Here is a 12,878-nt window from a genome sequence, read left to right as displayed (position 1 = left end):
TTGAAAGCCACAGAACTGCAGTACAAAGAGTTATTTGTCAAACATAACACAAAACTCTAAAATAAAATATTGGCTCCAATAGACTTGCACATCTGAAATAGTTTTAAACTTTGTTTTAGTTGGATTCTTTACCATGTCCAGGAAGAAGTTAGCACACACAGTACCTGAGATTGTCCTTTCCACATGAGCTACAATAGAAGAGACAAATGTAACTGTTTCTCTAGTAGAGCTAAATTTGGCATCACTTACACTTCCCTTCAACCTTATACACCTTTTAACCATGTTGACAATAAGATGGAAATATCACTCAAAAAGAACCTAACAGACAATGGGATCACAATGACTTAAATCATCCTATCAAATGTGAGGTGAGGACATGGTCAGAATTGGAGGGGAGAAAGGGGGATTACTAACTTATAAGTAGTAACCTATAATGCTTCTTTTTATTAAGATGACTTCAACACACTAGAAAATGTTAACATCTGCACATACTCCAAGAGAAGAAAACATAAATAAGTTCCTCACCCTGGATTTTCTAAGAAGCCTAACAAGTGTTAACAGTGTTGATGTCCTACGTTCTAGTATAAGCATGTCATGAACTGCCAGAAAATGTGTGTACCATGCAGGAGGCTAGACCCTAAGTGAGAATGACAACTAGTAACAATTCCCTGGCAGTGGGAATGACCAAAGAACTTTCATCAACTGGGATGCCTAGAATTTAATTATAAGTTGTTTGCTCTGCTACAGTTAGATGCAATACTGCATTATTCTAACATTTAGGTAAAGCCTACTACACACATAAGAACTGGAGAGAGATGAACAGAGAGAATATAAATGAAAGAAAACTGAAGCAGTATTTTGTCCTGCTTTGGAGTGGAAATTAGGATGTGATCTTGATGGGATTCCTAAAAATCATGTAATGTAAGTCTCTTCATTCCTTTCCAGATTCTAAATAAATCTGGGAAAATGGGCAAAAACTTAAAATCAGAGGGCAGTCTTTCATGATATCAGCCTGTGATATTGTTCAACACAGAAAAAGCTTCTTAGCCCAGAAATTACAAAAAAGGAGAAAAAAAAACAGTAGATATTCGATTATAAAACTGATGACCCAAATACACACATGCACACACACAAAATGATTTAATAGTCACACTGCTACAAATATAAGGGCCAATGAATCTAATATCTTAAAACGTACAGGACTCAATTCATAAGTCTAAGATGCTTCCACACACAGCCAAAACACAGATGACCACCAACTCCACCGTACTATCAAATGCAGCTTTAAGTAGCTCAAAACTGAATTCCAAAATGTAGTATGTTCTTGGAGAGTACCAATTCCAAGAGCAAAATGAGGGTTCACATATAAAACTACATGCTCCACAGGAACTGCTAAGTCTAGTCTTGGACCATATCTTCTACTAGATTCAGCCAAGATGAATACATCTGATAAGGTCCACACAACTTATCAAGAAATGGCTAGAAAAAAGGGAAAACTGTTTTATGTTCCCATCAGTACAAAGTAAAACATAATAAGCTCTGTACTTCAGTGTTTTGACTTGACCAAAAACTAATACACAGTTTTGATGTAGTGTAAAATTAAATCAGAATGTAATAATTGATTCAGTTTGCTTTTTATTCTAAAAAAAAAAAAAAATTAAGGAAAAAAAAATCACTGCTTTTCCATTAAGCAGGTACTTTGTGCTAGAAAGCACATTTAATTTCTAGGCTCCTCAGAAAAGAACAGGTGTACCTACTGTGTAAACACAAACAGTAAGTTACAAGTTGCCCCGTAGTACTAAAGGCAAGAATTAGCATCACTACTCAAAAGTGTTTTAAAAAGAGTGTAACTTACTTTTACTGTCCCAGGCTAACTGGGCTCGACATGTCTGGTGCTTCTTTGTCTGCACATGGCCACCCACAGCCTGTCTTCTAATTAAATCAATGCTCTAGCAGCAGAACAAGCAAACAAGTTGCCTCCCATCTGTGTACAGCTCTTCAGGACACATTTCCCTTGGTCAGAAGGTGGAAATTCTTGGGAGAGGTGATTTTCTCTGCCTCTTCACAAGAAGAACATGGATACTTGGCTGGATGCAACTCCATGAAGTGTAACTGTGTATATACACCTCAAAAAATAAAACAAACAAAAAAAAAATGCAGAGAAACATAAAGACTCTATAAACAGCTGGAATACACAGAAATACTGAAGCACCACTGGAAATAATGCTAAACAGACAGGCAAAATGGGGTCTTTGACCGAAATAATCAATGATACCAAGTTGGGGGGAAAAAAAAAAAGGAAAAAGAAAATCTAAACACAAAACTCACACTTCATGCAATGAAAACAGGTTAAGTCCTACAAAGGATAAAAAGTAAAACTCCTTGCTTCAAATACACAAAAACAGGTCCTCCCCACATCACAGAGAATAAAAGATATTATCAGTTGAAGAGAAAAATGAGACTTTCAAGAGTGTTAGGTCTAAAATTAGATTCATCAGTCATAGTTAATGGGCACTTGTATATATGTGAGCTAAATGCATCAAGCTGTCTTCCAATGTGTTCAACACCTCATGAGAGGGGAAGGGAGGAGGAAGCAAGGAACCACTGAAATACTCAGCTACCCTCTGCTTATGAAAAGATGATTTCTGCAAACCAAAAATGTTCAGAAAAATGGAGATGCTCATTTATTTACATACTTTTCTAACCTCCCAAATAAACAGAAACACCTATAAAACAAATGCCCCATTTTTTATAACAACAACAACAAAAAAAAAAAAAAACACACTAAAGTAGAATATGTGGCAGGATGTGGTTAAGTGTCTACTCACAAAGAAACTCCACAAGCAAACTTGCAAACAGGTCTGTTGAGAGGAAGTGGGGTATATCAGCCATTCCCAAATTCCCTTCCATCCTAGATATACGCATATGCCAGGAACAATCCATACCATCTCCACGACCACCAAGTATTTCAAGGACTGGCAGGCCTTAGATGCTCTCTCTCTCTCTCTCTCTCTCCCTCCCCGTGGCACACATTTACAATGCCAGGCCAAGAAAAGGGGGTGTGGCCTAATCCTGCAGCTGCACAGAGGCCTGATTGGGGGCACCAACAACAAACTAGTCAACAGTGATGACATTCTGGAGATCCCTGCCTTAAAGAAATGCATGCAGAGATGACTCTAGGTGTAAGCGGATATAGAGACAGATAAAAGTGTAATGATATTATATATAATAATATAAATATGTCATAATCCAAACAGTTTTCCTCTCACATCCCAAACTACTGGCCATCTATAAGAAGTTACTTCTTAAAGAACTTTCCTAGGGGCGCCTGGGTGGCTCAGTGGGTTAAGCCGCTGCCTTCGGCTCAGGTCATGATCCCAGGTCCTGGGTTCGAGCCCCACATCGGGCTTACTGCTCAGCGGGGAGCCTGCTTCCTCCTCTCTCTCTGCCTGCCTCTCTGCTTACTTGTGATTTCTCTCTGTCAAATAAATAAATAAAATCTTTAAAAAAAAAAAAAAAGAACTTTCCTAGAGTTTATAAGCAAGCATTATATTGGATTATACAGAGACCCACAGACAACAGCTTCTAGCAAACAGATATAAAAACATGTGCCCAATATAATCTGTTCTTTAAATGTTAAAGCATTTGGACAATACACTAATTTCAACGATGACTTACCATCTCCCCTGATGATAGGAAGCCTTAAAGGATGAATCAAATTAAGTCAACATAAGAATTGCGGTGTCCACTTAGAATAATATAAACTCAACAAAACATTTTTAACAAAGGAGCCTGTGCAAGCTGCCTCTCACTATATGAAATTTCAAAGCTGTATCTACCACAATTTTTAATACACAGTATTCTATCTACCAAAATAACTAGTTTTCAAAATGAATTGACCAAAATCTCTGAAAGCCTACACTAAGATATTCAAACTCTCAGCCAGATTCAATAGTTTTCTCATGCATGACTACAAATGACCTCTCAAAAGTGTGTCATTCACATTTCATCCATGATTCCTTATTAGAAAGGAATTCCTTATTAGAAATTATTATTAATTATATTAATGTTTTCTCAGAAAAACATTGATGTGCAAAGGGATCTTCAGTAAGTATTTTACAAGAAACTTGTTTTCCGGGGACCCTGGGTGGCTCAGTGGGTTGGGCCGCTGCCTTCGGCTCAGGTCATGATCTCAGAGTCCTGGGATCGAGCCCCGCGTCGGGCTCTCTGCTCAGCAGGGAGCCTGCTTCCTCCCCTCTCTCTGCCTGCCTCTCTGCCTGCTTGTGATCTCTCTCTGTCAAATAAATAAAATCTTTTTTAAAAAAAAAAAAAAGAAACTTGTTTTCCATCAGAATCTGTGACACACTTTCTAAGTTAAGTTGACTCATCCAGAGCTATAACCAATTTCCTCAAAGAAGAAATTCATATCAGAAGCTATACCATGTGAAATGGGCAAAATTATGGTGTAGAGTTTATAATCCACTGTCTTCCAAATGAATAGCCCCAGATAGGAAGATCAAGATGTTTCACAGTACCTCTTCTCCACTATCATGAGATCAAAACTGCACTATCCAACAGATAGAAGTCACTTTTCCATCAGTTGTAAGGACAATCTCAAAAAAGTTATAAATAGCTAAGTGAAACAATGGGACCAAATCAGTTTAACAGTAAATTAAAATACAATCTATAAACTGGCCTTTCCATTTCCCTCCTCACATTTTGAAGATAAACAAAATGCACTTTGGTGTCATATCACTTTCATTCCCATACTGCAGAGCACGCCTCAAATGGAGTGGCCACCTTCCTTCCAAAATCCTGAAGAGAGAAGCTGGTAAGTTTAACAGGCAGATCTTATGCACTCACCTCCCCACTCCTTTAAATGACAGAAAGACCCCTCTACTGCCCAGAAATGGTAGTCTTAGGATGACATCACTTGTCTGTAGTAGTAAACAAGGACAATGAAACTACACTTGGTAATCGGTTTCTAAGAAAAGGTCAAAAATGATGTGTCTAGGTGGCCTGCATAAGTGTGCAGGTGGCTATATAAATAAATTTCTTCTACCTTGTCTCTTCCTCCCCTATGGCATGGAGTTGAAATCAGTGTACTTTTGACTCTTTGGGTAAGTGCAAATTCTCATATATATATATATTTTTTGAAATTTTATTTATTTCTTTGACAGAGAGAGATAGCGAGAGCAGGAACATAAGCAGGGAAAGTGGAAGAGGGAAAAGCAGGCTTCTCGTGGAGCAGGGAGCCTGATGTGGGGTTTGATCCCAGGACCCTGGGATCATGACCTGAGTCAAAGGCAGACGCTTAACAACTGAGCCACCCAGGCGCATGCATACACACACACACACACACACACACACACACATTTTTTTAATATTTAAAAAAAAAATCTATATATCTATAGATATATAGATATATAGATATTTGTTTGTTTTTTAAATACAAGGCCAGATACCCCTTCCAGCCAGTAAGGACCATTAAACCATTTCAGTCACTTCAGCCCACAGTTAGTAAAGTGTTCAAGGAATTCTGCCTAAGTTTAAAAAATAAGAGACTTTTTGTACCCCAAAAAAGTACATCCTAAAGTCCAAAAAAAAGGTATGATTTCAGCAATCAGGACAAGATTTAGCTTGACTGAATAGATTGGTCAAAACTGAAGAAAAGAAAAGTAGGTACTCTCAAATTAAATGTAATACATTATAAATCAAACTTTCTGGGACTTTTCAGTAAGCTGAAAGGACTTAATATTGTTACTTTTAATTTTCTAAGTACAGAAAATATTAGAATCTGATTTCCTTATATCATTCCATTGACCCTAACTATTACAATACTCCAACTGAACTCGAAAACTTCACCTTGCTTAAAGGTGGTAAATCAAAGCAACTGAAACTGCAGGGGGCAGTACAAGCATGACTTCCAACATAATTCTTAAGATTTAGGAAAATTCTTCCAGTGACCTTAGCCTTTAAACTACTAAGATACCTCAAAGATTCCACATAAAAATGATTCTTAAAGATAATTAATTGAAATTCTTCTCCAAATTTAACAGTGAGGGTAGGGGAAGAGAAATATACTAAACTCACTCCTGTGCTCCCATTATACGTGTAACACAGCCCAGTCAAAAATAAAACAAGTTTGTTAAAAAAAGAACTTCCTATCCACGCTCTTAAAAAACAGAGGTCATCATTCAAAACTCTAAAGCTCACTTACTCATGATTAACCTACTATTCCAGAATGTACTTTTAATCACTTTTAAGCATAAATAGGTAAATTCTTTAAAAGTATGATTGATTCATCACTGGAGAAAAATGTAATAAAATATTCAACATGATATAAAGTATGACTTGAGAAAATTAAAGTTATTCTAAGATGAAAAGAAAAGTAAAAAAAAAAAAGTCAATTTTGTATTCACAGTTGCCATTACAGTATTATCTCCAGCTACTCATTAACCTTCTTTTTCTTTCCCTGGACCCACATTGACTCCATCTATGCACCACTGATAATGATAATCTCAGGACATCCTCTTACACACAAAGGAGAGCGATTTGCAATTAACAATTGAATTTAGATGAAGCTTTCTCTGTGTTTTGAGTAAAGGTAAGATCCCGTGGTAAGTACATCAATCTTCTTTCTTAGAGCACTTTTCTCCTTTCATCCACAATATGTAGTTGACCTTTTCTTGACATTGTAAAAACATGTCATTGATAGTCACCATAAATATTCACCTCATATATATCATTTCCACAGCACTTCATAATAGTAATAATTACTAACTTCTCAGGGCTTGTCATATGTTAAACTCAATCTTTAGAACTCTATGAAATAGGAATTACCCCCATATAATAAATGGAAAAACTGACTCAAGGAGGATCTGTGAGGTGCCCCAGGCTAAGGACTGGTAGAGCTGGTATAATATGCATCAGTCACAAACAGGAGGGGACCACATATCCCAAGTCAGATGTCTCAGGAACCAAACTACAAAAGAACTCGTACCCATCATAGATGTTCACCTTCCTCGGCTATAGTTGGACCCATCTGAAGGCATTAACAGGAGAGATTAAAATCTACAAAGCATGATCAAAAGTGTAGCTCCACAACTAAGCAGGGGAATATATAGAAAACATGGCCAGGACATCTCATAAGCTCCTGGGCCATTTTCACAGAGAAAAGAAAGGCCTGGCATGACTGGGTAGGTGCTCTAATATGAGAACCTAAACAAAAGGGCCACAATCCAGTCAACTTGGGAAGACCCACTCCATCTACCTCTTATCTCAAACTCATCACTGTTTTATTTTCATATCTTGATTTCCCAAGCAGTCTTCTCAACTAGAAAACTATTTGTTCACAATAATCCTCTATACAGACTGACACAATCTATCTTCTTTAAGTCTGAGCAACAAAGGCAGTCTTCTGAAGGCCTCAATATCTCCAGGACAAATTCATCCTCAAAGTACCAGTCCCTCCCTATCCAGTACACAAGTATAGTGACCTTGAAAGCCTCCCCACCGAATTTCTCCATGTCTTCAGTTAACCGGAAACCAACTTAACAATCACACTGGACAAGACACACTTCATACAGCGTGGCTTCAGGATACAAATCTAACAGTTAGGTTTATGAGAAAACTTCCCCTCCTACTTTAGAAACTTCTAAACAGCCATAATTTTTTTGTTTCCTAAACAAGAAAACGTGTATTACTTTTGGGGAAGGGGAATTAACTTCAGGAATCTTCCTACTGAACATAACAAGAAAATTTAAGTATCTAAACACCAATCAATTTGGTATTCATGAAGCTCACAAAAAAGGATGGGGAGATGTTCCCAGTGAAAACAAAACCTAACACTCTGTCACAGGTTTCTTCATAACTTTATTAATACAGTTGGGAAACACTAGTCATATAACTGATGGTTAACTAACTCAACATTTGAACAACTTGAACAACTCAACATAATGAACATAAACTCACAAATATTTTAAATAAAACACAGAAAAGAAATACCTCGAGTTCCACCAGAGCCGCAGTCACTGCATCTGTCGCAAGAGCACCAGCCTGTAGCTTTTCAATTGCCTATGAAACCAAGGGGGGAGATTATTCATTGTAAAACCACAACTCCCCAAACACCAGAAACTATCCAAAACCTTAAAGAGGTGTAGCAGACATTTAGAGTTAATAAAAATTGATCACTAGTTCCATTCCATACTTCAAGACATAACCTATTTAGATTTACAACAAGCATGGGCTTATATTCAAGATAATTCACGATACAGTTCACTTATCACTCAAATTAAGACAATGAATAAAAATTTAGCCACTAAATGCAAAGTGCAGGCGATTTAGTAAATGAATGGGCTTCATTCATCACATGGCAATTCAAAAACAGCCACAGACATTATGTCAATTTAGTTTGGTTTAAATATCCTGATAATTCAAAGGAGGATGCTTGTTGTGGTAAGCACCAGCTGCTGTATGTAAGTGATGAATCACTAAATTCTACACCTGAAACTAATACTGCACTGTATGTTAACTGGAATTTAAATAACTATTTGGAAAAAGAAAAAATAAATAAATACCTCATAATTCATATTTTATATACATAATTGAATATCAGACTAAGCTAATAACATCTCCCACTGCTACTACACTCCACACCCCTAACTATAAAAAAACAGTGACTCTCAGTCACAGAAATACTTCAGAATCTTTAGATGGACACATACATGTGACAAAACGTTTTTGGTCCTACAGTGGTTCCCACTTATCCCATTTCATTTACACCCAGTCAACTGCGGTCCAGAAGGAAATGATCCTCTTTCTGACCTTAATATCAGGTTAAGAGTAGCCTAGCACTATGCCCCAATTCCTAAGTCATTCACTCACTTCATCCCATCATGGAGGCATTTTATCATCTCACATCATCCCAAGAAGAAGAGGTGAGTACTGTATAGTTAGTTTTTTTCACAGAGAAAGAAACCACATTCACACAACCTTTATACACACAGTATAACTGTTCTATTTTATTATTACTGTTGCTAATCTCTTATGTGCCTAATTTATAAAGTAGACTTTATCAAAGGTATGTATATATAGGAAAAGTACATATAGGGTTCAGTACATATGCAGTTTCAGGCATCCACTGAGGGTCTTGAAACATTATCCTCCTTGGATAAGGGAAGATTACTGTATAATATATTGAGATTAAAAAAATCATCCTCTTTTGTAATATAAACTATAGAGAGTAAAGGCCCACAAAATCACCTTACTTCTGGAGTATAAAGGAAAGAGAAAGAAGGAAAACTGATCTCTAAATGGACTATTAAAGCTCCAATTTAGTCAACAGAGAAAATGCTCAAAAGCTAAGAGTTATATTCCTCATTAAACTTTTAAGAAGTTCATTCACTGCGTAAATTGAGGAGGCTGAGTATTCATTCCAAATGTATTAGGATTCTAAGACTGTAGTTATATAAAACTTACTTTTTTCAGATGATGTAAACATCTTAAACTTTGAAAATTAAGATTCAAAAATATGAAATAGTTTAGAGAACTTTTAGCTTTATTATAAATTTCAGAAAAACAATAAAATCCCCATAACAAAATATTCTTATTTATTTATGTGATTTCATTCGTAAGAAAAAGCTTGGATCTCTAATAAAGCATAATCTTTCTTTCAAATGGTATTTAATTATAAATGAAAAGAGCTGGAAGAGACCCATATTTACTCGATATACTAGCCACTAACGTTATATTTGCATAAAAAGTAATGGAAGCTTTGCCAATAAGAGTATATAGTCAAGATCAAAATAAAAACAAACAATATTTCTTCTGAATCCACTCCTGCCTCCACATTAAGTATTCAACAATTTAGCAAAACCTCAAAGCCAAAGAGAAAAAAAGCACAACTGAGAACAAGAGCAAAGCTAAACTCAGGAATGACAATGAATTTGCTATGATACAAACTACATAATGAAAAACAGAAGGAAAAAGCACAGGATAATCTCCCTAAGAAAAGCATCCATTTTAATTTTTTATTATTTATTTTCTTCTCTTCACAGAAAGACACATCAGCTGTCTTTGAACTGTTTTGCCTACTCCTTCAATGGAGCTCAATGCCTTTGCAAGATTAAAAGATATATAATTATGTGCCCACAATTCCAAAAATACAGACTTAAGCAGGGAAATGAAGGGAGAGATCTAAGTATCATTTGGAGAATAAAAAACACAAAACAAAACAAAAAAGACATCCCACAAATATGAGCAAAATAAGTTCATGGTCAAAACTAAAGACCATCTTAGAAGTCAAACCTTAACATTTTGAATTTCAAGGTAAAGCTGTTTGTTGGTAGGGGCGCCTGGGTGGCTCAGTGGGTTATGCCTCTACTTTCAGGTCATGATCTCAGGGTCTTGAGATGAAACCCCACATTGGGTTCTCTGCTCAGCAGGGAGCCAACTTCTCCCTCTCTCTCTGCCTGCCTCTCTGCCTACTTGTGATCTCTCTCTCTCTGTCAAATAAATAAATAAAATCTTTTAAAAGAAAAAAAAAAAAAAAAAGGCTGCTTGCCAGCCAAAACTGAAATGTTTCCATCAGACACACTCTGTTCATTCATACCTTCTGACAAGCTCGTTTGCATACATGTTTATATTCCTTGGCTTTGGATTCAGAATGATAACCCGCACCTGTAGTGGGGAAAAAAACAACCAGTTGTTAGTTATCATTAAAATATTAGAGATTTTACTTATATAAATAGTTCATACAAACTGATGCTCTCCTGGTGAAATAAAGCTATTGTCCTACATACATGGAGTTTTCAAACTCTAATAGATTCCTTCTGCACATAAGCCTTTTTAATGCCATGTCTTACCTCCTTTTTCAAAGGCTATTTTCCTGCCAGAGGTACTAGAAATAGCTCATATTCCCAAACAGCCTCCACCAAGACCATTTTCTTTCAAAAACCTTTCTCCAAAGCCAGGAGATTTTTTTGGTCTGGGGTTGATAACCTAGGAGGTGTCAGGGACAGAGTTCCTTCAAGTTCCTTTCTGTTGACCTTTAGAAAGTACCTGCCATTTGGCAAATTACTGTTCAGAATTCTGAATTCTTAAGAGTAACTTTGAAAAACTAGGTAGTGTCTAAATAACATTTGAGGTTGAGGAGTATTACCTCCCACCTCTCCACAACCACCAAATACCACCATTCCCATGCACACTTTCTCTGTCCTCTCACTGTGGGAATATAGCTCACCGTGTCTCTGAAACCTCGGTGGGAGCATATTTCAGTCAGCCTATTAGAAATCCCGGTGGTCCCCATCTCTTAAACACCCAACAACTGCCTCAAGAGACTCACTCTGAAATTTGTTTCCCTAAGAGTTTTAATACTTGCTTAGTTAGGGATTTGAGAATCCTCTAAATAAGAAAGAAACCAAGAGCCCTTAAAGGGCCCTTAAAGTCTCTTGATGGTTGTTAGGCTTCTAAACAAAGTTCTTTAACAAAGCTCTGAATCTCCCCCCTCACCTAAACCCCAAGGTCCCACAGGGGTCCAACAGAAGGAAGGTTAAGAACTGCGTTTCTAAGCCTTAAGGCTCCTCAAGTGGGTCTACAGACTCAGACCTAAACTTACCCCACCTTTCCTCAGACCAGAGAAAGAAATGGCTCGTGAATGTATCAGTCAGGGACCCAGGAGAACAGAAAAAATGCCAAACCAACAGGAACCCCTTATTCTAATCCTATTTCTCAGGAGAACTCTGAAACCTCAGAGAGCCTGCACCAATATTTAACAGACCTCTCTTCATGGTCTTCTAACATGTCTGTCATCTTAGATCTGGGGGCCCCAATCTTTCAGCAGTATTTCCCAAATCATGGGACACTACTATTAAGTAGGTAACTTTAGGGGATGGTTGACAGTTTTAATAGGATTTAACATATAAATGCTTCGTTTTGAATAAGGGAAAAGTCTCAGCACGGCCATAGTACATCTTTCATATCTGGTTAGCACTTTGTAATTTCTCTATCTAACAAAGGGAAGATAGCCTCAGGATCTAAGCCACAGAGATATGACAGGATTCAGCTAAATTTAATCACACTGTTTGCTTGCACTGTGTTTAAAGTTATTTTCTCCTCATGCAAGTGATACTGACATTTCATTTAAGTAAAGGTAAGTTTCATCTTTCAAGTTTTAAGTTAAGTGTTCAGCTTTTAAATATGAGGTAAATAGTATAAGTAGTATATAGATCTAGGAAAAGTCAAGAAATCTTAGACTCAAATGACTGACATTTGGGCAAGTCTCCCCTAGTTTAAGAAAAAAAAATCATTAAAATCTCTATAGTGGATGAGAAACTAAAATTTTGTACCTTAAATGTGTAAGACATACTTCTGCATAATCAGTCTATCTGACCTTCTAATAACTTAGGAGAGGGTGACCTTAATCCATGTATTTTCCTGCCATAACCCAGATTTCCTCCTATTACTGCTGGCCCCCAGCACCAACTTCATCTAGGAGCCATTCCCAGTTAGTGAGTGTCTGAAAGAAGAGGGATACCACCATGAGAGTCATAGAAAGCAATGCTGTCCAACTTATCAAAAGCTCTATGTTGCTGCATGTTACAAATTTCAAACCTTTCTTGTACATTTGTCACATACTCATCCTGAATGCAATAACTCACTGGGTACCATGAAAGATGCACCAGCATGGTATAGTAGAAGGCAGGGTTCTGCTTCCAAAGTCTACTTCTAACTGGGTTATTTCTAAAATGTACCTCATTTCTTTGTAAAATCTTTTGAAAGAAAAGCAAACTGAACCTGGGTTTTTTGATTCTCCTGGAATAGGTTTAGTAAGACTTCCAAAGTCATCTAGTCCATATATAGACAAAGCTTAATGACCA

At 36.9% G+C, this 12,878-nt stretch overlaps 1 protein-coding gene across 7 annotated transcripts in view; it reads right to left on the bottom strand.

Moving 5' to 3' along the window:
* Positions 1–12,878, bottom strand: part of TASP1 (taspase 1) — a 312,933-nt gene that overhangs the window by 290,536 nt on the left and 9,519 nt on the right. For 5 of the 7 annotated variants that reach the window (XR_007130010.1, XM_047745119.1, XM_047745116.1 and 2 more), the window contains exons 3-4: positions 10,613–10,680; positions 8,008–8,076 (exon numbers count right to left, since the gene is read on the bottom strand). Coding sequence is in view for 4 of the 7 variants with exons in the window: in XM_047745119.1 (XP_047601075.1) it covers positions 8,008–8,076; positions 10,613–10,680 (137 nt within the window). In the remaining 3 variants the exon portion in view is untranslated. Of the gene's footprint in view, positions 1–1,855; positions 2,013–8,007; positions 8,077–10,612; positions 10,681–12,878 lie in introns of those variants that run through there. The other 2 variants (XM_047745120.1, XM_047745121.1) reach the window with 2 other exon arrangements.

The sequence above is a fragment of the Lutra lutra genome, chromosome 9, assembly GCF_902655055.1.
Source record: "Lutra lutra chromosome 9, mLutLut1.2, whole genome shotgun sequence".
In the NCBI taxonomy this organism is placed as follows: Eukaryota; Metazoa; Chordata; class Mammalia; order Carnivora; family Mustelidae; genus Lutra; species Lutra lutra.
This window is presented reverse-complemented; position numbering and strand designations above follow the sequence as displayed.